This window comes from Pseudoliparis swirei, chromosome 19 (assembly GCF_029220125.1).
Source record: "Pseudoliparis swirei isolate HS2019 ecotype Mariana Trench chromosome 19, NWPU_hadal_v1, whole genome shotgun sequence".
NCBI lineage: Eukaryota > Metazoa > Chordata > Actinopteri > Perciformes > Liparidae > Pseudoliparis > Pseudoliparis swirei.
In genome coordinates this window covers 4,036,361-4,061,750 of record NC_079406.1, presented here as the reverse complement: position 1 = coordinate 4,061,750, position 25,390 = coordinate 4,036,361, and the positions used below count along the sequence as shown (strand labels likewise).

Here is a 25,390-nt window from a genome sequence, read left to right as displayed (position 1 = left end):
ACTCTTTAGGAACACACACCTTATAAAAGTCCTCAAGGAGCGTCCCACCCGTGGCTGACCTTTAGCGGCCCTGACCTTCTCCCTGACCTTCCCGTGGACCTGTGGGGATCCATCTTGAGAGAGGAAAAGGTCGCCCGTCGTCTCTCCGGTCACGGTGGCGTTATTACACAGGCGTGCGTTTGGTATAGTCCCCCGAAGGTCACGGCGGCGAACCCGAAATCTCGTTTCCTGCCTTTTTGCGCTTGTGAAATCTGAATATAGCGGTTAACGTTAAAGGTTAGAGTTTACGGCGCTCTCTGTTGAGGTGAAACACTGAGGTGTGATTTATAATGGAGGTTGAGTTGAGTTTTGCATCTTCATGTGATGCATTGAATCCCTTTTTAATCGTTCAATCACTGTGTTGAATAGAGACTCCCAACTTTCATCTCTCTCTCTTAAAGAAACAAAACTCGGGACACACGATATCGAGGAAAATTCCCAGGACTTGTTTTTATTAAAGAGAATTTCAGAACATAAGAGAGGGGACTAAGACACCTGCAAATTTTGTCAGAGCGGTTTTTTTCTTCTCCAAATTCGATTTGTTAAAAAAAAAAAAACGGTGTTGTTGTTGTTGTTTTTTTAGAAAAGCTGACGTTGACAGCGCAGGATGTTCGCGGGATGCTGTTTGCACACGCAGGGTCGTCCCGGAGACGGGGTCGGAGGCCATCGCTGTTCCCGGAATGTTTCACATGTTCGTCTTCCTCTTTCTTATGGACAAGACGCTTTTTTTTTTTTTTTTTTTACAATCGCTTTTTTTTTTTTTAAACACAAGTTCAATGAAAAGAAAGAAGAAAAAAAAGAGACAGAAGCATAAAAAGGGGGGGAACTCACTGCACATTTAGAGGTCTAAAAGAATCACCCACATTAACATGGCTGAACCGTTAATATAACATGGATAAAGGCTGAACTGTAGGAGGGGGATGGGGAGGTCTAATCTGTGGAGGAAGAGGAGGCAGAGGAAGAGAGGAGGGGAAAAAACACAGGAGTACACAACTCACGACATAACCAATCCGGCGGGCGGGCGGAGGGGGGTTGGGGGGAGACGCACCTTTCTACACCAAAAACAAGCCTTCAACAATCATGAAATGCCATTTAAAAAAGATTTTAGTGTGTTCATCTTGCTTGCAGACACTTGATATGACCGCTGCATAATCAGCTTTGCTTTTTGTGCTAAAAATCTGTACGGATACTTATAAAATCATTGATAAAAATATTCCTCTGTTAACAATACGCCTTGGAGGGGAACCATGTGAGAGGGGGGGGGGGGGCTGGCTGGTTGGCTGGGGGTTCAGGAGGGGGCTAGAGGGGGTGGGGGGATTGTAGAGGAGGAAGCTCGGGGGGCAAGCGGTGCTACTCGGACTTGGCCTCCTCCTTGGCCTCCTCGGGGGCGGCCTCCTCCTGTGGGACAGAGCGGAAAGGTCAAGGTCGATACTCCGGGACAAGGTCAAACACTTTCGAAGCCGCCGGGCCTCTCTCCACCCACCTCGTTGGTCTTGGCGTCTCCGTTCTCAGAGTGGTTTTCCTCGTTGGCCTCGGCCTCTGCGTTCTCCTTCGCCTTCTTGGTCTTCTTGTCCTCCTTCTTGTCGGTCACGGCCTTTTCTTTCTACAGGGCACAAGACAGCATGTTAGCGGTACCGGAGAGACGGCGCCGCGCCGCGTGGCTGGTGGCTCTGAGGCCACGTGGCGGGTCAGAACCGGGGTTTATCGAGGGGGGGGGGGGCGTCTCTTACCTTTGCTGGCGGCGCCTTCTTGGCCTTTGGTTCCAGCTTGGTCGGGCTCGGTTTCTGTGGAGGGAAACGGGAGGTTGAGCAGCGCTCCGGGTCGACGCTTCCCACGGTAAAAAGACGGGGAATCGAACTCTAAATGCCCCCCACAAGAAAACCGCTTTAACAGCGTTTATAACACTCATGTTCACCCTTAACCGGGTTAATTAAAGTTATTACACTATATTAACATACCTAAATGGTCATAATTTTGAAGCACTCTAATGTGCCCCCCGTTGGTATTTCATGTTTTGTACCAGCCCTGAACTTCAAAAAATAGAAAATAACTTTCTAAAAATCACAATTGAATCCAGTAATTAGACATAATATTATCTTTAATGTACTGCTGTCGACTTAAATAACAAGTAATTCAAGACGTGACTAATTATTGAGGTTAATAATGTAAAAATTACATGTTGGTATTTCTATAAATCAAATTGAAGTATGTCATGAAACAAAAACCTGTTTCTATACATGTTCTTGTCTAAAAATCACAATTTAATCAAATAGTGAGACATAATATGATCTTTATTGTACTGCTGTCGACTTAATTACCAAGCAATTCAAGAATTGACTAACCTTAACTAATTAGTGAGGTTAATAATGTAAAAATTAAAGGTTTTGAAGTTTGGTCTCGCTATAAATCAAATTGATGTGTTTCATTAAACAAAATACATGTTCTTCTCCAAAAATCCGAATTTAATCCAATAATAAAACATAATAATATCTTTAAAAGCTACTGCTGTCAACTTAATAACAAAGTAATTCAAGACTTGACTAATTATTGAGTTTAATAATGTAAAAATTACATGTTTACATGTTGGCATCGCTATAAATCAAATTGAAGTATTTCCCAAAACCAAAATATGTTTCTATACATGTTCTTCTCTAAAAAGGCGAAATATTCCGACATTTAATTGGTAACACGTGTGTTGCGACTACTTTTAAGCGTTCCACCATGATGTCACGCTGTTTTGACTTCACGTGTGAACGTAAATGACTTTGTGTGCGTCTTCTTACCGATGATAACCGAGCTGATCTCCTCTTGGGCTGAAACACAACAGAAAGCGTCATCGCACGGCTTTTATTAGGATTCTGGCTATATTCAGGAAACACGCATTAAAATTCAACAATAGTTCTTTTCCCCCCTTCATTTTATTGATAACGCCCCCCCACACACACACACTCATAACAACACACGTAATCACATGCATGTGGTGTTTCTTAACGGGCTCCCCCTTCTTACCTCCTCCCGATCGCCTCCATCTTTTATCGCTGTCTGAAACACACAAACACAACAGGTCAAAATGAGGGCGGGGACACAAAATATCTCCACTAAGAGTCTAAATGGTGTTTATACCAACAACAAACTGGTGTTAAATGCTTCAGGTGCATATTAGGACTAATTATAGAGCTGCTGAAAAAACTTTTTGCTTTCGTGCCGAAACTATTTTTTTTGTCACATCCAGGTCATTTTAAGGCTTCCAGCCCAGTGATGTGCGGTAGTGCAGGGGGCGGCGAGGCCTCGGCCATGCGGGGCCATATTCTGAGGGCCACGACGCCCGTTTTGACCCCTCTCCACTCCCCCCCCTCGACTCCATCTCCTTTTTCTCTCTCATTCAATGCATGAAGCTCAGATTTGAAAGCTGGCGCGGGAGTTCTCCGAGAGAAAAAAAGGGGGGAGGGACCTGCCGCCTCGACTCACGCGCCCCACCTGGCGGCAGAGCCGCGCCACCGCAGCCGTTCGGGACTACGAACAAAGAGAGAAAATATACATTTTTATCGAAACGCGACGGCGGGAACGCGTTTTCGCGGTCGAAACGCAAAGCGGGGGCAATGAAGCATTTTCCGAGGCCACTTTTCGCCGGTTTGGGGTCGAACTCGCGACACGCGGGCCGCTTGTTCTCGGCAGGTCGGTTGACGAAGGTGGACCCGAGAGCTGCAAAGCATGGCTGCTGCTCGCTTGTGCTTTAACTGCATGGAGACCGAGAGAGACTTCTGACTCCCCCCCCACCCCCCCGAAAAAAGGACAGCGACTCGTGCACGAAAACGCGATTTAAAAGCCCGTAGACGAGCGGGAAAATATTAATTCTAACGCAAAATAAATGTGCATTATATCTAGAAAATAGGGGGGTAATTACAAGCGATATATAACGGTTATACGTGACGTTATAATTAAGTAATGTCTCGGAGGGATGTCTTCACAATCGTTTTTGCGATGCACATAAAAGCCGATATTCCCCCCCGAGCTACGCGGATCTTTACGTACCTTTCTCTTGGGCATGTTGAGCTCGCGGAGGTTTTCTCACCAATATAACTAAAAACTGTTTTTCTCAGCGAGTTTTCAGTGCATGTGAAGACGAGCGTCTCCCTTATGCTCGGCAGTGTAGTAAACACACTGGAACAGAGAGGCGAGTGGTTGAATGGGGGGAGGGGTGCGGCTAACGGCATGATTGATAGGCTCTCGGCCAATCAGGTGACGCCATTCGGGGCCGCAGAACACTTGGAATTTTTTGGAGCCCTAGCGACGTTTTTCCTGAGGATCTGCGCGAATGGCTCCTTGTTCCTTCCGCGGGGACGAGAGACCCGGGGGAGAGAGAGAACGGGGTCCGAAAAAAAAGAGGGGAGGCCTGCGCGCGAGGACATGTTGCACCCCCCCCCCCACCCCCATTTATTGAGCGCGCGCAGGCCGCGAAACAAGAGGCCCGCGCGGCCCAGTCCCCCGCCAAGTGCCGTTCTACAGGGCCCCCGTGGCGGCCACCCACCCTCCCCACCAGCACCACCTCAACCCCCGGTGCACAGCCATTCATTCCCCCGGCTGGCTCGTCGGTAACGTCGGGCTCGCGTCTGTGCAAGCGAGCGGGAGAATTCTCCATAAATTCACTTCGTGTTTTTGAGTCCAACATGGCGCCCGCAGATTTTTTATTTTTTTTGTTTGTCAGTCGGCTTTCCTAAATTAATTTCGAAAGAAGCCTCGCGCCGTCTGCTCCTTCAGACGCCGGCAGGGGGCCCACGCAGCCCGGCTAACGAGGCGCCCGACACGCCGCGTACCGGACGGAGTTGCTCGGTGCAGGAGACGTTCACAAATCACAGCGGATTAATTTGTATTACAAATTATATTGTTTTGCATTGTTTTTTAAATTGTCCCCAACAATTAAAGAGGAACACCTGCAACTGTGCACGTGTTGCATGCATGCGCATGTGTGTGTGTTGCATGTGTGTGTGTGTGGGGGGGGGGGTGTATATCGAACTGCTGGCGTCCAGACAATGGGGGTCGATGCTGAAATATTCAGACAATATCACCCCGGTGTCTTGCCATCATAATAGGACCACATAGCCCCCTCTGCGCGTGCGTGAACCGTGTGTGTGTGTGTTCTCGCCCTACAGAGAGAGAGAGAGAGAGAGAGAGAGAGAGAGAGAGAGAGAGAGAGAGAGAGAGAGAGAGAGAGAGAGAGAGAGAGAGAGAGAGAGAGAGAGAGAGAGGCGGAGGAGGAATGTAAAACCTCCACCCAGAGCCGAGAGCAGGAGCTTTTGCGCAGATAGTCTGCGCTGCTTTCAACAGACACACCGCGTTTCAGCCGTAGAGAGAGAGAGAGAGGGGGGGAAAGAGAGATAGAGAGAGAATAGAGAGAGAGAGGGGGAGGGAAGTCCGCTGTTGTTGTTCCTGGTCCGGCTGCAGAGCTGCACACCAGTCTGCGAGGAGCAGGGCGACACACCGCCGCACACCGGACTCAGCACCCAGGGATCTAGCATGGGGGTCAAAGTCTACATCGCGTCGTCCTCCGGGTCCACTTCGGTGAGTGATTACCCGAAAAAAAATGTATACACGAATAAATGAATAATTGCATGTTAAAAAAATATATTTTAGTTGTATATGTGATGTTTTTGTTGTTGCTGTTGCTCGATTAATTTGCACATTGTAAGAGAAATAAAGCAAACTGAACTTTTATTCAACTCACTAACTGATGTCCATCCGTCTGTCATCCCCAATAAACATGCTGACTCATGAATAAACACGCTGCTCGAGACTTCGGACGCATATGGACTCTGTCAGTCTCTCTCTCTCTCTCTTTATCTCTATATCTCTCTCTCTCTCTAACTTTCCTTTCCACATGCTGTAGGAGACAGGAGAGAAAGTTTGTAAAAGCCGCTCACTGAGCTCAGCACCTCTGGGCTGTGTGGTTTGTCTCATGGCTTTTTCCAGAATTCACAGTTCCTTGTTTGTCCAGGCTGACAAACAGGAAAAGGGCGTGCAGTAAACAAATAAAATAAATCCATAATTGTATCTCAACAGACCCCCTTCCCTCTGGTGGCTACCAGTCTGTGTATCTTCAGAGGTCTTGAGTGCAGTTGGTTGCGGTAATGCACCAGACAGTTGTTTGCCAGTTGTTTATCTTGAGTGTTGCCTTCACTGTCCTGCAGCCCAGAGGACCACCGGCATCATTCTTGCCCGTTTCGCTCCGCACTGGAGAGGAATGACGGCGATGCAATTCTCAGAGGCCTCTTCTGCAGCCCGGGAACACTCGCGCTCGCTTTGGGGATTTATCGGAGGTCTCGATTTGTGGGAATTTTGACGTTCACTATAAGTTCACTCGAGCTTCCATTCTAGCTAATCAAATACAGTTTTGCTTCCAGCTACTGCAGCGTGATCGATGACATTACTATCAACCGCTTGGTGCTCGTCACCGTCCAGGGGGTCAGGTTTATTAGGATGCAGACGGTGCCGATTTAACCAAAGTGACTTCACTTAAAGTCCCACGGGACACGTTTAGGATGATGCACGTTTCCCTTTCTATTCTTTTTTTTTTACTCCCAGCTTCCTGTCAAGCCGGAGCGGTCCTGAGTTCAGAGCTGGGCGATGCCTTCGCTGTCTGGGGGAAAGATGCATTACCTCTCATTGATCTGTCTCTAGTAGAGTCTGCCTGAACGAGTGGGCGAGCTCAAACGGACTGAAGCAAAGTGCCATAAACACATTATGTCTGCTTTTATCTTGGCCGCCTTTTGCAATGGTAACCATATTTCTCTGGATTCATTTAGACATCGGAGTTAATCAGACCTCCTCCACACCTGATTTAGACAGTATTGATGTCGCAATGTCTGCCTTTAGTGCAGTGAACAACAGACGCTCAGACTAGCGAACAAACTGTATCTAAAGCATGTGATTAGCTTTCCTCCAATCAGCCGCGTCGGCTCGCTGAGGTATCAGATTCACCAGCTATACGTCAGTCAGCTTTACTCAGACGGATGTATTTCTTTCAGATGTAAAGTTCTGCTCCATGTAAATGAATTAAAATGGATTCCCATGCAGAGCTCAAAGTTCTACGCGAGCGGTTCCGCCCGGGTCGGTAAACGCCTGCAGAACCACGTGTCGTTCAGGTCCGGCGGACTGAACGACCACAAAAGGTCAGATCGGAGAATAGAGTGCGTTGTGGAAGCGACAGACAATGAAATAACTTCACGGCAATCGCCCGTCTGCACGAATGGCTTTGTGTGTGTGTGTGTGTGTGTGTGTGTGTCCATTGGCTACTGCCGGGTCCCTTGTGGAGGGTCATCGTCGTCGTCCCGCCCAGTAATGAGTCACCTGAAGAGTTCCCCAGAGAGACTTCTATTGTTTACCATCAAGGCCAAATTTGGATATCAAACCAGTCGCGTGTCCTTCTAGAGTTCCCGCAGGTAAATCCTCACCTGTAGCGCCGAGCGACACCACCAACAGAAACTGTGGCCGGAGGCAAAACCATCGGCACGTTTTTTTACTGCCCCATTTCCCTGCATGCACTGCAGCAGCACCATTATGCAGTTCCCTCACCGCCCGCTCCGGAGGCACGAAGTCGGTTTGACATTCAGGCCTGAAGGTCAGGCGTCGGTTACAATGACTTTGTTTGTGGGGGGAAAAAAGAAAAAAGAGGTTGTTTTCTGTCCCTTTTTTGGCCGTCGTTCCACCTTTTCGGGCTGCAGCGAGGAACCCGGCCAAGAGCGATGTTGTCGTAATGCCGACCGAGCTCCAGAGGCTGCTGTCGCCGCTGAAATTCCACTGAGCGTCCGATCGTGAGCTCATCGTGAGGCCTTCATCCCTAACAAGCACACAGGGCCGGGGAGGGGGGGTTCACTTCATTCGCGTGTTTTCCTTTCAGCCCGAGCCATTGGAAAACGGCATTCTGTCGACGGCCATCGGTCTTTTCTAACCCTCTGCGCAGGAATTGAACCCCCGAGTCTACACACGTGACCCGATTGAACCGGTTTCCGCCGCATTGATCCAAGCCTGCGTTCAGAGATACGAGGCCTCCAATCAGTGTCTGCCGTCGTCTGGCCGGTGCTAATGCCAGAGTCCTGCTTCTCAGGGATTGATTAGCTCTGGGTCGGCTCGATCGGATCGGATCTCATGGCCCTGACGCGACCCTCGCATGATGATGATGATGATGAATGTAAAACAAAGAGCATATGTTGCAGATGACTTCTCCACATCGGTGTCTTATTGCTTCCTCTTATTCGTTCCTTTATTGCTTCCTTTTATTCATCTTTGGACAGGCAACAATAGATTTATGCGTTTCCTCAACATATATTATGGGCCTACACTCTATACCTTTTTTATTACTTCTTATTTTCAATTGTCCTCGGACTTCTGCGGCCATACTGAGAGATGTGACTAATGATTGCTGCACTTCCTCCCCGGGTGTGGACCTTCTCGGGAAACATGGTGACACACCAGCGGAGCGCCGAGTCAGTGTTGATTATAATTAGTATCCGTGTGCACGAAACCAATATATTTTTTTCTGCAGAGTTCATGTGTGTAAAACGTCCGTCTGTCTGTCTCTATGTCTGACCGCTGATTTTCACGAGATCACGTCCACACTGTGGAGTCGTGCATTGAGAGGGGACACTATTGACTGTAACACCGCTGAATGGCCTCGCCCGGGGGGAGGCGTATTGCTCATGGCTCCAAACTCAAAATCCAGCTGAGGCTCATTGGGGATTTGGTCATAAACCAAAGAGTCGGACAAATTCAAACTTGTGTTTGAACGAGAAGTTATGCAAAAGTTATGACCGCTCCATCGCGTGCAGCGCGTTCAGAGATATAAGTGAGAACTTTGACCTTCTAGAAAGACGTTATCAGGATTCCTACTCTGGGGGCCACGCCCGATCATATCACAAATATAGATTATACACTACACACATACACACACTTTGCATTTTGCACACTGTCTATATTTAATATTTTAATATTTAATTTAATTTGTCATTAGTATTGTGTATTGTGTATGCATATATGTTATATATATACATATATATTTTATTTTATATTTTACTTTGTATACTCCTATATCTTTCATCCCTGTTTTTTTTATATTTTATTTTTTATTCTTGTGTGTTTAGTTTATTGGTGCTGCTACTGTGACGACAAATTTCCCCTTGGGGATTAATAAAGTATATATCTATCTATCTATCTAATTTCATCAGCCTCATGGCAGACACGAGACCCAGTAGGATTCATCCTCCGGGAAACATGAATGTCTGGTTATATCTTCCATGACAATCTCATGCATATATTTTTTTTAGATATTTCAGCCTGGATCAAAGTCTCTGAGTCACGGTTAGGGTTTTTGGAGCAGCCTTAAATCAGATTATTACCGTAACGTTGATTGCAAGTCTTGCATTCATAAAAGTAGGCCAACAAATAATAAATTAGCCATTATATCCATGTGTAAGCTAGCTCGTAGCTAGCGACAGTCTGATATCCGTTGTTTGTCCGTGCTCCACGAGAACGGCTTTTACAGGGAATATGGCCGAAGAGGTTTTTAATGTCGTCATTGACCGTGTTTACATGCATTCGAATAACTGGCTTAGTCGGACTGAAATCGAATTATCCGTTTCATGTCAACACCTTTGTTCGACTATGTGCGGTCCGACTCCGATCCGATTAACACCCCTGGATAACTCGATCCGATCCGGTTGATAATTCGACTATCGCGGCATGTAACGGTGAATTGGATTAGGAACTGGATTTTGCGTCTTTGCGCATGCTTGAGATCCCGCCGCCCTCCTCCCCCCTCCCTCCCATGTCGTGACCCGGAAGTCGAAATAGACGATAATGTCACAATTAACATCATGCAAGAATAGTAGAGGGATGTAGCTTCGCCTTGCTCTCTGTTCGCCATCTTTCTCGAAATGTTGATGTTGTTGTTGTTGGTTGTTGTTGGTAGTGGTGAAGAGGTCAAGCGGAAATGGCTGTATCACCACGAGTTGTAATGAAAACAGCGCCACCTATCGTATCAGATATGACATGCTTTCAAAGGCCAATGATTCGAATTACTCACTGCCATGTATATTGGGATAACAGCAGATCCCCCAAAAGATAGCATAGTCCGACTAAAGCAAGATTAGAATTATACCATCATGTAAACGCACTGAATGTCAATCGTCGTTTTGTGCTTCTTCTTTTTTTTAACCCTTGTGTTGCCTTCGGGTCATTTTGACCCGATTCAATATTTAAGGATCGTTTTTACACCGTTTAGGCACCGGTCTCGTTTTAAAAGTACCGGTTTAGCAACGGTATCGGAAAAAAAACCAAATACCCATCCCAAGAGTTTCTGCCTGTATCCACGTCCAGAAAAAACAAACTAGCCAGAGACGAGGTCTCGACGGCCTTTATGTATTTTCTTTGTCTCGATGGCGGTTTGTATTTGCATGCCGAGGCGAGCGATCTGGACATTGTGAGAGGAAGCCGACGTATGGAAATCAAAACTCTGATTGTCTGCAGTTCTAACGCAGACTCTCTCTCCTATTTTACTGACACTAATCCTCTTGTTACTTCAGAGAGACGGCTAAGGAGGGCAACGAGGTAAGAGCCGTTGTACATTACGCCTGTTTCCCTCCAATATTAAAGTCACCCGGAGCCCCACTAATGACCAAAAGGGGGCAAAGCCGGGGACTCTCACTGTGCAATTAGAGTGTGTGTGTGTGGGGGGGGGCAGATGGCATGAGGCCAGTCTGCAAGACAAATTAATTTCACTTGGCAACTTCACAATGCAGGCTTGTTGGGTAAGGGCCAGAGTTCACCCAGGGAAAGAGAATAAAGTGGATAAAGTTAGTTTTGAACTCCGTTAAATAATGTCTGCAATGCTAATGTACGTTTTTAAAAAGGAGGTCCTTCCATCTGCACTCAGAGGGCGAGCGAGTTACAGAGAGCGCCTGGCGTCGCACTCTGGGGGGGGGGGGTGGGGGGGCAACGAGCCGGTCTATATGACTTTGGCCTCTCGACTTGTACAACTGCCACCGTGGCTAATCTGCCCGTTATTGTCAGCGAGCGCCTCATTTCCATGCCTCCGTGTGGTTTCAGCAGATGGCTGAAAGACTAAAGAAATCCTAAAATAAATCCACCTGTCTCGTCTGAACACTGTGATTCTGGGAGGAGCCCCGGAGGTGTCGGCACTGACAGCCAGACATGAATATATGATGATCCACAGAGCTGTGTAGTTGGCTCAGTTTGATTTTAGGTGTGTGTGTGTGTGTGTGTGTGTGTGTGTGGCTAGATGTGTTTCTCTCTCCTTGCAGAAGGCCTTATTTGGCTTGTGTTTGACCAGTTACCTCCTCTGGAGTCCACAGAAGCTCTGGTTTCCGTCCGGCCTTGTAGGGCCATCTTCAATCCTATTGGGCCACAATGTCATATTCTGAAACACACACACACACACACACACACACACATCCATATCGATGGAAACAGAAGCAGAAGCCACACATTTCTAGCCTTTCTGTAGCTTCTTTATCACCTCTCTCTGGAAGAGGCGAGATCCCACAGGGTGTCTTTCTTCATGCATCTCTATTTCCTGCCGGTTATCTACTTCCTCTTAGACGACACCACGCTTGTGTGCTGCTTTATTTGCATGAAGCAGGAAGAACTATTTTTAAATGTGACAGTTTGTTAAGTACGGTGTTGTGCGACAGATCGGCCGCGTTAAAAAAAAAAACATCACATCTGCATCCCAGATAGTGAGAACGACTTGCATCTCTCGGGTGTGGACTACCAACACAACACTGTCTTCCCTCTCATTTCATTGTCTAAACATGACAGGCTTCGACCATGTATCAACATTTTTTTAAAAGTGTGCAACGTGTCAAATGCTTTTAAAAAATGGCTCCGTTTGAAACGTGTGGAGGACGACGGGAGTCCAGACTCGGGAGTTTCTCTTCTGGCAGATAAGAGTCAATCCGTCTCTTCTCGGCCTCGACTTCACCCTCTTCCATGCCCTCGCTTCCCTCGCTCGTCGGGGCGAACGAGCGGTATCTTAGCAACGGGTCTGCGTCCTCGTCCTCGCAGCCGAACCGAGGCCCCGACGTTTCCTCACGCGGCCTCAGAGTTGAACACACTTCCTCTCCGCTCTCATGTCTCACGCAGATCAAGAAAAACCAGCAGGACGTCATGGGCTTCCTGGCGGCCAATAAGATCGCGTTCGAGGAGTGCGACATCGCGGCCGACGAGGGCAACAGGAAGTGGATGAGGGAGAACGTCCCCGAGGAGTCTCGGCCGGCGGCGGGGAACCCTCTCCCGCCGCAGATATTCAACGAGTGCACGTACTGCGGGGTGAGTCACGCGACGACGCTACAGTACCACTCTGATCCTCGTCATCGTCACATCTTCCTCCCTTTATCACTCGGCTCATTGTTTTGGTTTTAAGGCCTGAAGCTTTAACGTTTTGGTTGACTCTCACGTCTCACCTGCGTCTATAAGTCAGAGATGACCACATGAGTGACTAGATCAGGGGTGTCACTCATTTTCATCATGGCTGCCTCTTAAAGGGCCAGTGTAACCGAAACTGGATAAACTACTCCCGAACATATCGTTAAATAACTGTCTTTGCATTTGATTATAGTTTATTTGAGTTTAGAATTATTGTACATAAGAACATTTCTCTAATATTATAACATAAACCCATTTAATTTGAAACCTTCAAAATAAAAGTATAGGATTTCTTTTTCTAAAGAAAAGGTGATCTTATATTCAAAGCCGTCAGGGGCCATATTAAAATGACGTGGCGGGCCGGATTCGGCCCCCGGGCCTTGTGTTTGACACCTGTGGACTAGATGTACAACATGTGGAGACGTAAACCGAGCCAAGAGGAGGCTGGAGGCTTAACAGGTGGACAGAATCGGCAGGATATTGGTGCTATAAACGGTCTGCTCTACATTTTCTATCGTATCAAAATTTAATTTTTTGAATTTAGTCCTTTAGTTTTTCCATTATTTAAAGGAACGGTTCAGCATTTTGGCAAAAGAGCGCCATAAACAGCCGAAGATCAACGTCACTAATACGTCTGTTTGTTGAGTGTGAAGGTTAGAGCTGCTGAGCTGAGCTTAGCTTAGCTTAGCATAAAGACTGGAAATGGAGGGAAACAGCTAGCCTGCCTCCGTGCAAAAGTCACGAAATCTGTCTAAAGCCCTCACTATGTCAGGAGTTTTAAAAAAGCGACAAGATGTGTATGCACATCGCTTTTTAAACAAAACACGATATAAAGTGTTTTTAATGAGCTGGACGGGGCCTGGGAGGCAGATTTATTTCCTTTTGGACGTTATACTCGCAGCTGAACTTCCTTTTTACAAAAATCTGTCTGTGTGTGTATGTGGGAGCAGCTTAGCTTAGCATAGTGACTGGAAATGAAGGGAAACAGCTCGCCTGCCTCTGTACACAAGTAACAAAGTCTGTCTGAAGCCCACACCGTAACCGAAGTTAAAAAAGCGACAGCTGTACAGCCTCTTTACACAAATCTGTCTGTGTGTGTATGAGGGAGCAAAATGGAGAGGAAACATGAGAAGTAGCGAGGGATGAAGAATGAGAGAGACCTCAGGCGACTGGACAGTAAAACGTGTGTTTGCCATGTGGGTTACAAACACAAAGCCCTCCTATCAGATCGAGTGCCGAGGCCCGTCCCTGGACAAATACCAACACCGCTTGACGATGACTGAATCGGATCGTCGCCCTGGGGCGCTGATCCCAATGATCCCGCTTCACATCATTATTCCTCAGAGGGGATCAATAAGCATCTGAAGCCTCCTCTCGTGTCTCCTTCCCCTCTTTCCCAGGACTACGAGGCCTTCTTCGACGCCAGAGAGGACAACGCCGTGTACGCCTTCCTGGGTCTGACCGCTCCCCCCGGCTCCAAGGTACGAGCCAATGAGCACGCAGACATCCTGTGCATTCCTGCCGCCATGTTTCCTGTAACGCCGGCTCACGGAGGCTAAAATATATATTTACCCTCGCAGCGTGTGGCGCCTTATGCAGAAAAACACACATTTATTACACAATACATCTGTTCCTGATATCCTTCCACCCGAGAAGGCCTCTTCTTCTCCTTCTCCCCTTCTTCTTCTCTTTCCTCCTGCACACTGGCGCCTCCTGTGTGCCACAACCGGAGATGCAGGGAGGTGTGCCAGTTACCATAGAAACAGACGGGGTTTTCCTGTGTGGCAGCAGATAGAAAAACCATTATCCTCCATTTTAATATAGCGCCCTCTCTCTCTCTCTCTCCCCTCATATCCTCCTCCTCCTCTCCTCGGGGTCTCTCTGCAGGAGGCGGAGGCTCTGGCGAAGAAAGCGCAGCAGTAGCAGCTTCACACCGAAATTCTACCTGAGACCCGAACCCAGACCTGGACCCAGACCTGGACCCAGACCTGAATCCAGACCTGAACCCAGACCTGAACCCAGACCTGGACCCAGACCTGAACCCAGACCTGGACCCAGACCTGAACCCAGACCTGAACCCGGGCGGACCGAGAACTGATCCAGGATGAAAACGAGCAACATTTCACTCAGCTTCTTAATATGTGAATTTCTCTTCTATTAATCTGTGTTCAGCTGTGCCTTGACGGCTGTAGTGGAAGGGGGTGCTAAAGCAGAGCATTATGGGTAATTTCTCCGCTTCCCCTCATTGACCTCGGCCTGCTTTGGCCTCACGACATGTCAATCATCCACGAGCGTGAAGGCCTAGCCTCCTATTTTGAGATAGTCGGACACAACTAAGTGTCCGCACTTTGAAAAGTTGAAAGTCGTTCCACAGATTTGGTCATAAAACAATATTCCGCTCATTAATTTCACTCGACAGGTTCAATTAGAGCCTTTAAGTCTCGTTAGTCGATGACGTCATCGCCAAAACCCGCAGCCCCGTCTGTAAAGTGACCCGTTACGATCCCACCCTGTGTTTTTGGTTACTCTCTACGGTCTTAATGCTGATTTAATAGCAAACTTTTTTCTACGAGCAGATGTATGTATTCAAAGTGATGACCACGTGCCCCAATTACAGTTACAGGGATGTGAATTTGTTTTTGTTTTTATTCGCCGTTGGTGTTTTTTGGGGAGTCGGATCGCTGTTCGGTTTCACGTTGTGTTGTTGGTGATCCCGGTGTGACGCAATCTTTAAAAATAAATACAATAATAGCGCAAATAATAGCGCCTGCCTCTCAGTATTCTTTGGACCTCTCGGTAACATATTGCCTTCCTGTTAATATGAATACATATCCAGCTGGTGTTGGTGTCAACATTGTGAAATAGAAAGCCGGATTTGTCGATTGAGTTCCTGATTTAGAGTATTTACTCATTATATTTGGACTGTACTCCATTTCAGTGAAATAGTATTTGATTAGTTTACAACATTTTCTTGACCCCTGCAGCTTTTCATAGGATGTTGAGATATTAGTCCATGAAGAATATCTGCAATACAAGATGCTGGAATCAAAGATCTTTGAACACGGTGAAGATGATTACTCTCAACGAGAAAGACACTGCGACACTCGTTTATTATATATTATATGTATATTGTTCTACTTCTAGTGTTGTATTGATTTGAGGTTTTTTGGACGCACACACACGAGTGCTCTAATGCGTTGATGAATAAACGAGTGGTTCTGATAAAAAAACAAAGGTATGTGTTTGTTATATAGCTCTTCTTCTTCTCCTTATTCCTCCTCTTCTTCGTCTTCTTCCATCTCTCCCTCTTTTGTCTTCTTCCATCCCTCCCTACTTTGTCTTCTTCTTCTTCCATCTCCCTACTTCGTTTTCTTCTTCTTCCATCCCTCCCTCCTTTGTCTCCTCCTCCATCTTCTTCTCCTCCTCCTTCGTCTTTTTATTCCATCTCTCCCTCCTTTGTCTTCTTCTTCTCCTTCCTCTTCTTCCTCCTCTTCTTCCTCTACCTCATCAATCAGCTCAAGACCTCTCAGATTCATCTTCTGACCCTTCGGAGGGGCCCCGGCCCCTAGGTTGAGCTACCGTACACGAAGCATCTCCAACTTATTTGCTTATTTACACACTTAAACAATAATAAACAGTATAATGTAATTGTAACATATCGGTCCCCGGGGCTTTTACTTTGACACTTTAAAAGCCTTCAATAACAAACTGAGGAGAATCTTTAACGCAGGACTTTTAATATATTATTACATTATATATTAAAGACTTTTAAATGTTGTGTTGGCACTTTTACTTCAGTTGTCTTCGTCTTTTCTCTGGGGGTTTTCAGTAAATGTTAATAAAGGAAGTGAGTGTCATGGGTTGGAGGGGCCAGTCCTCATAGCAGAAGTGAAACTAGTGAATAGACTTAACAAACACACTCAATAACACACACACACACACACCGCCGTTCACACCGAGACGACGGCCACCTGCAGAGGTCCTTCTGCGCCATGTTGGCCGAGGGGTTCCTCAGGGTGCTCTGCTACCGGGAGGAGGGGAAGCTCGCCTCCGCTTCACACGCCCGGCTCTCCGACCCGTCGGGCCCCCGGACGGAGGGAGTCGAAGCAGGTGAGCCGCCAGGATCCGGAGAGGGGGCGAGCCCCGAGAGGAGCGGTATCACATCACATGTCATTTAACTGCCTTACGATCAACTCAGGGTGAAGTGCCTTGCTCAAGGACACATCGACTAGGGCGGGAATTCAACCGCCAACTGCCAAATTTGAAGGTGAAGAAAACACAAACCAGGACGCATAGATATATGTAGCACGTTAAGCCGCGTTCACACCTTCACTCGCGTGAGTTTACTCGCTTGACCATTTGTGGCTTTTCGCTTCATTCGTGCCTTAAAGGGGGCGGGGCTTATCTCCGGGGCTCATCTCCGTGGAAACAGTCATCATTTCCTTCATCCGCCACGGAGAACTAACCACTAGTTCTGCGCTATACTTGTTGAGGACATCCCACAAACATCGGGACATCTAACGCCCTCGTGTTTGGGTTCATAACATTAATATCATATATATATATATATATATATATATATAGGGCTGCACGGTGGTGTAGTGGCTAGCACTATCGCCTCACAGCAAGAGGGCCGTGGGTTCAATTCCCGGTCGAGGCGGTCCTTCTGTGTGGAGTTTGCATGTTCTCCCCGTGGCAGCGGGGGTTCCCTCCGGGTTCTCCGGCTTCCTCCCACAGTCCAAAGACATGCTGCAGGTTAATTGATCTCTAAATTGCCCATAGGTGTGAATGTGAGAGTGAATGGTTGTATGTCTCTCTATGTGCCCTCAATGGACTGGCAGCCTGTCCAGGGTGTCCTCTGACTTCGCCCTATGTCAGCTGGGATCGGCTCCAGCGCCCCCGCGACCCTAATGAGGATAAGCGGTATTGATAATGGATGGATGGATGGATGGATATATATATATATATATATTTATACATGACATCGCCCGTAGGCTCACACAGCTCGGCGACTTTCACCTCTACGTCTGAAGAACTTTCTCTTCCAAATTCCAAATTCACCTCTATCGCAACCACTTGCGTCTGTACGTTGACTTTGCTCATGGGATCTACTCACGCGAAAAAATTCGCAACGCTTTTGAAGTGAACGCAGCGTTAGAGTTAGAAATAAAATGCCCATGAGAGAAACAATAGTTACATTTAATGACATCACAAAGAAAAAACACGAAAAACCTTTTAAAGCCAATAATGCAAAATTATTTGTCGGGGTTGAAGCTTCCTTAAAATAGGCCTAACGACGGGCCTGTGAACATTAAAACCATCTGACCTTTAACTCTCCAAACGGGTGCTGGTCGAGTTCGCTCGCTTCCCTTTTCACGAATTGGTTCTTCTTCTGTCAGATAGGATCTCTCTTTTGCTTCTGAGCATCGTTTACTTCCTGTTATCAGGTCCAAACAGGCAGGAACTCGACTCCGCCCAACGCCAGGGACTGACCGTGGCGCCTGAAGGTCCCGCGGGCCTCCTAATCCCTGGTTGTGAACCGGTCTTCGCCCTGGACACGGACTATAGCGTTTGCTTGGACAACTGCAGCCTCCTGGAGCAGTATCCAGATCTGCAGGTGGCCACCATCCCCCAGCACGCCCTCTACACTCCCACCTCTGAACCCGGCGGCCGTCAGCCAGAGTGGGCGGCCCACCCGGGGCCTCGCGGCGAGCCCGTCTCCATACCGGACCAGGGTTATCTGGCTATGGGGCCCAGTGTGAGCAGCAGCTTGGATCCGCCCGGGTCCGGCTTGGAGCCGATGTCTAACTCGGTGCTGAACGGGCTGCTGGAGAAGCAGCTGGAGGAGGTGTACATGCAGCACCTGACTGACAACCTGGCTCGATGCAACTCCCACCTGGGCAACAGCCTGCTGCACGGCCTGGTGCCGCCGCCGCAGCACGGGGGCGGCGGCAGACACACTGGGGGGCCGGACTCACTGGAGGCCAGTCTGGAACCGGAATCAGGAGGGCACAGGGGCAAGAAGACGAGTTACCTGAGCACCCAGAACTTGGTTCACTGCTCGTCCAACTTCAGCTCTCCTGTTTTGAGGATTTCGGAGGCTGAAAATACTCGTCGGTGTTAAATGTGACACTCATCACACCCGAGGTGGGAAGACAAGTGAGATCCATCAGATGAATGCACGCTTTGATTATTTGTGTACCTCTATTTACACGATGTCTTTATTTACCTTCTTGCCAGACGTGAACTGTTCTTGCTCTCATGTGCCACCTGCTGTTCGGTTTGAGAACTACACCCTCCTGTTCCGGGTGAAACATTTGAATTCATCGTATTGATATGTGCACGGGAGTTATTTGTTATTATGAAGCAAAGAATAATCCAGCGTTAGATGTAGATTCACCCTCTGCAATGAAGATGCCTTGTAAATATATATATATATATTTCTATTTACATATATAAATATATATTATATATATTTATATATGTAAATAGAAATATATATATATATTATATATGTTTATATATAAATATATATATTTATACATACATATTTATATATATTTAAATATATATTTATATATGTAAATAGAAATATTATAAATATATATATAAATATTATAAATATAGATATATTTAAGTATATAAGTGTAAATGAATCCTTCGGTCTAAATAAAGTACACTATTTCAATCAACAAGCAATGTGTCGTCTTTTAACTTCGCTGTTGGTATTTTTTCTTTTACATTCTGTATATTTTGGCAAAATAATTCAACAATGTCTCTCAGGAATGTTATATACTGTATATTAAATATACTTAATGGCTAAGTGAAGTACATTGACCAGACATACTATAACTTTAACATGAGGCAATTAATGCACTTCAATGCAACTTAAAATCAGTTAAGACAAAACTCAGAATGAGACTTTGACACTTTCATGGTGAGAACAAAGGCAAAAGTACTTTATTACTCAGGATTCTTCATATGACGCCCGAGTCCTGCCGCCCATGATCGATAAATCACATTAAATCATAAAGTAGAGATTCAAGACGACCTCTGACAATCTAATATCAAGTGACCAACTGCCTAAAAAACTTTATTATATAAATGATGTATTGATGCTTTGAATTTGTGTTGTGAATACATATAAACTGACGGTTGTTCTCCCCCCCGAGGCCCTGAGGCGACGGGGTGCTCCAGTGAGGAGCATCCCGACCTCACGGCCTCTGACAGCGCCGTACAGGCCTGAGGTTTATGGCGCACTGGCCTCCTTAAGGTCGTCACCGCGGGGCTCACAGCGGAGCTGATCCTTCAACTGTCAGACGTCGTTACATGCATACAGCCTCTATCTGATGGAGCATTTAATATAGATCTTGCAGCTGTATTCCACGAAGAAGAAGCTCTCTCAGGTGAGTCACAGTCAGTCAGCTTTAGATGAGTGTGTATCGCTCTCAGGGGGATTTAAATGTGTTCAAACACACATCAGCACGTCAGCATTCAGACATAATGAACTGAGGATCATTCTCAGGATTTTACATTGACAGAAAAAAATGAAGGAGAAGAAAACCGGCGTTCTCTCGACCACGTTATGTAACATCACACCTCTCCCAGGGGCTCAGTGGGTGGCGCTGGGCTGATGTGCCAGACCGGGCTTCCTCTTGGACGCATGAACAATATGTGTCTGTATGCGATGTCCGCTCTGGAAGAGGGATCCCACAGGGCCCCTTCCGGAGGTTTCTTTGCTCTTTTTTTCCTCGGTGGAGTTTTTACACATCCAACTCCAGGGTCTCGAGGGAGAGGAAGCTGGTGTAAAATACATTGCTGTCAGTGTGTGTGTGTGTGTGTGTGTGTGTGTAAATAAAAAGCAAACTCCCCGCTGTGCTACATGGTCCTTCACGCTCGAGGCCTTAAATGAAACAGAAATTGCAACGGCTACAACTACGTGGGAGCCATTTGTAATGTGTTGTCCTTTTAAACCGCTCCGAAAGAGATGTGTGTGTGTGTGTGTGTGTGCGTGTGTGTGTGTGTGTTTGGCCCTGCTCAGGGATTCCTGTGCACATTAGTGGCTGCATGAGTTGTCAATTCAATCTGAAGTTAAGTGAAGCTGCTTCATTTTTTTATGTTACTGCATGTTCATCAACTACCGGGTGAGTCATGAGATCAATAATTATATCCGAGCTAATGTATAAACGTTATTGTTTCTTGTCCTTCCAATAAGCTCTCAACCAATAAGAATTGAGGCTTCACATGGTGCGATGGCATTGAGTGTTGTTACGTCACGCTGTGTAAACACAACGTGTAAATTATCTATTTCAAGGTGTGGTCTCAGATATATTCTTCTTGTTTATGGGATTTTATTTACTGGAAAATCTCTTTTTCATTTGTCACATGATGCACGGTCATGCACATGTAGAGCGTTTTAAGTCCTGGGGCCCAGGCCGCTTTATATAGAATATATATATATATAAATGATAATTACTACTATTAAACTCTATCTCAAAACAAACCCGTTTACACTGGCATCTGGTTGATTTGAATTTTATATGGCCTGTTTTTATCTCCGTTTATATTTTTTAATGACTGTAACTGCACTGTGACATGTGATAACTGCAACATAAATATAACTTTATATACTTATTTAGCCTGCTGTGTGCATACTATATGATGTCTGTTAGCTTTTGGTGGAGCTCCACATCCATGACTTCAGTGACAAAGAAAATCCAACAATAGTTGAATCTAAGAGAGCTTAAAGTAATAAAAAGCAACGCTCCCAATTTGAAAATGATTTAAAATCTCAACGGGATTACCCAGAAAAAATAAAGATGACATAAAGGAAACTCATAACGGTTAAATAAAGGCACTAATCAGCACACGTTAGCATGTAGACCCACTACACGTTGTCATCGTGAGCTTAGCATGTGACCAAAGGGCCGACCTGGACAGCATGTAGAGCTTTGATCACTGTTCAGAAGTTCCCCGGAGCTTCTGGAGTTTTTGCATCTCTCAATTTGATTGCTTTGGTTTTTATGGCCCTCAGCTTTAGTGTTTCGGTTCAGTCTTCACTCGCTCTCACCGGCGCCGTTTCTTTGATGCTGTGATGGTGCTCCGGCTACGCGGTGCTGGGAGCCCTGTGGACCGCGTCGGGCATCGGCCTGTCGTATATATACTGTTTTTCTTTTTTAATAAATGTGAAAAAATTGCTACATTTCAGTTTTTTTTGGGCAAGATGGGGTGCTGAGTGAACATTGATGAGAAATAAAATGAACTTTTTTGATTTTGAGGAAATGGCTGCAATGAAACAAAGAGTGAACATTTTGAATACTTTCCGTACCCACTGTTTATGCCCTCCCAGACGTGTTGCTGGGAGGGTGCATGGTTTTTGGTGGTGGGCCTCAGAGGGCCTCAGGGGGCCTCGGGGGGCCTGTTTGTCGGCCTCTTCTTCGGCCCCCCACCTCGCGGTTCACCTCCAGAGAGCCCGTGGTCATCGCCCCGCTCTTTGTCTTCCTCTACTCCTACCTGCCCTCCGAGATGCTAGACCATACCGGCATCGTGGCGTGAGGATCAACCCCCCCCCCCACACACACACACACACACAAAGGCAACACACACATTGGTATCTTGAAATGTTGTTCATACGTTTCTCCTAAAACCCACATGAATGTGACCTGAAATGACCACTAGGTGGCAGCAGATACCACATGCAAGACTCCCATATCATTTCTCAGTCAGGACTCAGAATAATTAATGATATTTATTCTGTGTGTGTGTGTGTCTGTGTGTGTGGGGGGGGGGGGGGTTGAGCTGTTCAACAGTACCTTCGGCGTTTCCTGATCACCAGGCTCGCTCCAGCATCCTCAGAGTTTACCAGGAGCTGGAGAGGAGCAGAGGGGCGACAAGGAGGCGAGGAAACGAGGAGGCGAGGAGGCGAGGAGGCCCCACCGCTGTGAGAACACGTATTTCTACTTTATGTCAGCGTCTCTTCGTCGTGTTCAGGGACCACGAGGACTTATAGGACGTAGTCCTAAAAAATGGTTTCTGGTCGATCTTCTCCCTTGACCTTTGACCCTGACAACCAGGGCGTGACTATTCTTTGACCTTGCGGGCCTTGAGCTGCACTGAACACCTTTTTGCTAGAGGGTCATGTGCATCTCTGGTCTAATTAATTTGTTCAAAGTGGCGCTCAAAGTGTAAAACACACCTCAGAAACCACATGAATGTGGATACCGACCAATCCGGGCCTCACCTCGCCTCCTTTACAAACCGCACGGCACACCCACGGGGGTAATTTGACGAGGACAGGCCGACTGCTTCCTAAAATAACCCCTTCCCCCCCCGTCTGACGGCCCCTGGTTACTGGAGCTTCTCCCCCCCCCCCCCCCCCCAGCATGCCAGGGAGTGGCTGTTTTCTTTAGTGGCGGACGAGGAGCGACTGACCTGAAGCCGACTGAAAAGATGAAAACAAGCGTTTAAGGCGGGAGTCATGAGGGTGGGAGCGGCGACTTCGTCCGGGGGGGTGTTTGGGCTCCTGGGGACTTTGTGTTTCTTCATCGCCTTCGGTACCGACTACTGGCTGGTGGCCAGCGACGACTGTGGACCGTATACATGGCCGACGAAACGGACGCTGAGCGAAGACGCCAACGGGACCGAGGTAGGACGGACGCACGTGTGCACGCATTGTGTATTCACACACACACACACACACACACACACACACACATGCAGGGGATGGAAACAATCGGTCAGCCACGTCCAACTCAACAAATGCATAGAATAATAGTCACGACGTCACATGTGAGAACCATGAAAGACGAATGTGGAAGCTGATCTGTCACTATGGGATATTTAAAGAGGCACCGGAATGATTTAATCACGAATAAAATCGGAGGACTCAAACAGCAACAGATTTATTAAAAAAAAGGAACAAATCAATACAGTAGAGAAGGGATGTCAAACTCATTTTCACCGTGGGCCACATCAGCATCATGGCCGCCCTCTTAAAGGGCCGGAAACACTTTATAAACTCATCGAACATATTTTTAAATAACTCTCTTTGCATTTGATTATTGTTTATTTGAGTCTAGAAATATTGTACATTAGAAAATGTCTCTTATATTACAACATAAATCCATTTAATTTGAAACTTTCAAAATAAAAGCACGGGAAGTTTTTTTTAAATTTCTTTAAGAAAAGGTGATCACGTGTCTTTCAAGCCGTCAAGGGCCACATACAATGATGCGGGGGGCCGGATTCGGCCCGCGGGCCTTGTGTTTGACACCTGTGCTGTAGAGATTAAATTCAATTCAGTTTATTTTATACAGCCCAATATCACAAATTATGTATTTGCCTCAGAGGACTTTACAATCCGTCCACATAGGACATCCCTGACCTTTGACCTTTCACATCGGATCAGGATGAAACTCCCAAGAAATATAGAAAAAAAACTTTCACTGGGTAAAAAAGTAGAGAAACCTTCAGGAGAGCAACAGAGGAGGATCCCTCTCCAGGATGGACAGAGGAATATCTGTATGTCATGTGACCAGAAGGAATCATTACAGAGTTACATAAACACATTCTGTGAATATTACTTATGAATAGTTGGTAGTCGGCATGGTCCACGATCAAGATAACTGAAGGTTCTGGCTCCCATCCTACTAATCAGGACCGCATTCGGTGAGCGCAGCTCTCTCGTGGCGCGATGTGCTATAATAATAAACACGACATCACATGTGGAATCTGATCTGTCACTATGGGATATTTAAAGAGATGATTCAATAAATAATAAAGTCAGAGGACTCAGCAAATTTATGAAGAGAAAAAGGACCAAATCAAAGCAGTAGAGATTAAAGCAGACACTTTTAATTTGACTTAAAACACTGGATCCTACGCTTGGTCGTGATGGCTGGTGAACACACGTGTGTTTGGGCTCGTCCGGGCCTTCAGTGAGAGACTAAGATACGAGGAACAGACACATTGAGGTGAAGAAGGTACAGAGGAATTTACTGTTTTTAGCATTTGCCAATTAGCACAAATCATCTGAGGCTGATGGGGTTGTCTTCAGTTTGATGACATCATCAGGTCAGCTGATCCTCGTGCGTATAGTGCCCCAGTTTATTCTTCCATGAGTTCACAAAATGCAAAGTCAGGGTTATTTCTACCCAGCTGGTCCCCCGGTGAAGCCCCACCCCCCCTTTTTATCATAGAAGAGGATGATTAAAATTGCCGATGTGTTGTTCGACGCCATCAATCACGTCTTCTGACAAGCGGATGGAGAGAGAGTATCGCTCATGCGTGTTTCACGCCCCCCCCCCCCACGCCCGAGCAGGCCGTAATCAGAACCACGTCTGAAGCACCGCCAGACATCACGGTTCATCCATCTGAAGACGTCTGAGTCGTGTCCCATCTCTCTCCCTCTCTCCCATCTCCCTCTCTCTCCTTCCCTCTCTCTCTGTCCCTCTCCCTCTCTCTCCCCTCCTTCTCTCTCCCACTCCCTCTCTCCCTCCCTCCCTCTCTCTGTCCCTCTCCCTCTCTCTCTCCCCCTCCCTCTCCTTCTCTCTCCCACTCCCTCTCTCTCTCCCCCTCCTTCTCTCTCTCCCTCTCTCTCTGTCCCTCCTTCTCTCTCCCACTCCCTCTCTCCCCCTCCCTACCTCTCTCTGTCCCTCTCCTTCTCTCTCCCTCTCTCTCCCTCTCTCTCTGTCCCTCTCTCTCTCTCCCCCTCTCCCTCCTCTCCCCTCCTCTCTCTCCCTCTCCCTCCTCTCCTCTCCTCTGTCCCTCTCTCTCTCCCTCCTCCCTCTCCCTCCTCTCTCTCCCTCTCCCTCCCTCTCTCTCCCTCCCTCTCTCTCTCCCTCTCTCCCCCTCTCTCTCTCCCTCCCTCTCCCTCCTCCCTCCTCTCTCTCCCTCTCTCTCCCTCCCTCTCCTCCCT

At 47.0% G+C, this 25,390-nt stretch overlaps 4 protein-coding genes across 5 annotated transcripts in view; 3 read left to right on the top strand and 1 right to left on the bottom strand.

The window, feature by feature from the left end:
• Nucleotides 1-462: 462 nt before the first annotated feature.
• On the bottom strand, nucleotides 463-4,390 carry hmgn6 (high mobility group nucleosome binding domain 6). Its single transcript, XM_056439269.1, has 6 exons — nucleotides 4,072-4,390; nucleotides 3,049-3,081; nucleotides 2,823-2,852; nucleotides 1,770-1,823; nucleotides 1,523-1,642; nucleotides 463-1,437 (listed from the first exon to the last, which is right to left on the bottom strand). Exons 1-6 carry the CDS (start codon nucleotides 4,084-4,086, stop codon nucleotides 1,390-1,392), a joined length of 300 nt encoding a protein of 99 aa, XP_056295244.1. The 5' UTR covers nucleotides 4,087-4,390; the 3' UTR covers nucleotides 463-1,389.
• A 951-nt stretch (nucleotides 4,391-5,341) lies between these two features.
• Nucleotides 5,342-15,239, top strand: sh3bgrl (SH3 domain binding glutamate-rich protein like). Its single transcript, XM_056439551.1, has 4 exons — nucleotides 5,342-5,598; nucleotides 12,193-12,378; nucleotides 13,875-13,955; nucleotides 14,362-15,239. Exons 1-4 carry the CDS (start codon nucleotides 5,554-5,556, stop codon nucleotides 14,395-14,397), a joined length of 348 nt encoding a protein of 115 aa, XP_056295526.1. The 5' UTR covers nucleotides 5,342-5,553; the 3' UTR covers nucleotides 14,398-15,239.
• Nucleotides 15,240-16,406: 1,167 nt separating this feature from the next.
• Nucleotides 16,407-18,887, top strand: si:dkey-237j10.2 (uncharacterized protein LOC568721 homolog). Its single transcript, XM_056439550.1, has 2 exons — nucleotides 16,407-16,584; nucleotides 17,922-18,887. Exons 1-2 carry the CDS (start codon nucleotides 16,467-16,469, stop codon nucleotides 18,596-18,598), a joined length of 795 nt encoding a protein of 264 aa, XP_056295525.1. The 5' UTR covers nucleotides 16,407-16,466; the 3' UTR covers nucleotides 18,599-18,887.
• A 4,016-nt stretch (nucleotides 18,888-22,903) lies between these two features.
• The window catches only part of LOC130209925 (transmembrane protein 182-like), a 5,463-nt gene continuing 2,976 nt past the window's right edge, over nucleotides 22,904-25,390 (top strand). For both annotated transcript variants that reach the window (XM_056439850.1, XM_056439849.1), the window contains exon 1: nucleotides 22,904-23,119. In XM_056439850.1, the coding sequence (XP_056295825.1) occupies nucleotides 22,952-23,119 (168 nt within the window). In that variant the 5' untranslated portion in view covers nucleotides 22,904-22,951. The remainder of the gene's footprint in view (nucleotides 23,120-25,390) is intronic.

Coding starts and splice junctions, on each gene's coding strand:
- hmgn6 (XM_056439269.1), bottom strand. Junction 2,853..3,048: donor ATGGAGGCGATCGGGAGGAG/GTAAGAAGGGGG, acceptor GTTGTGTTTCAG/CCCAAGAGGAGATCAGCTCG. Junction 1,438..1,522: donor GAGACGCCAAGACCAACGAG/GTGGGTGGAGAG, acceptor TCTGTCCCACAG/GAGGAGGCCGCCCCCGAGGA.
- sh3bgrl (XM_056439551.1), top strand. CDS start 5,554: ATGGGGGTCAAAGTCTACATCGCGTCGTCCTCCGGGTCCACTTCG. Junction 12,379..13,874: donor ACGAGTGCACGTACTGCGGG/GTGAGTCACGCG, acceptor CCTCTTTCCCAG/GACTACGAGGCCTTCTTCGA. Junction 13,956..14,361: donor CCGCTCCCCCCGGCTCCAAG/GTACGAGCCAAT, acceptor GTCTCTCTGCAG/GAGGCGGAGGCTCTGGCGAA.
- si:dkey-237j10.2 (XM_056439550.1), top strand. CDS start 16,467: ATGTTGGCCGAGGGGTTCCTCAGGGTGCTCTGCTACCGGGAGGAGGGG. Junction 16,585..17,921: donor GACGGAGGGAGTCGAAGCAG/GTGAGCCGCCAG, acceptor TCCTGTTATCAG/GTCCAAACAGGCAGGAACTC.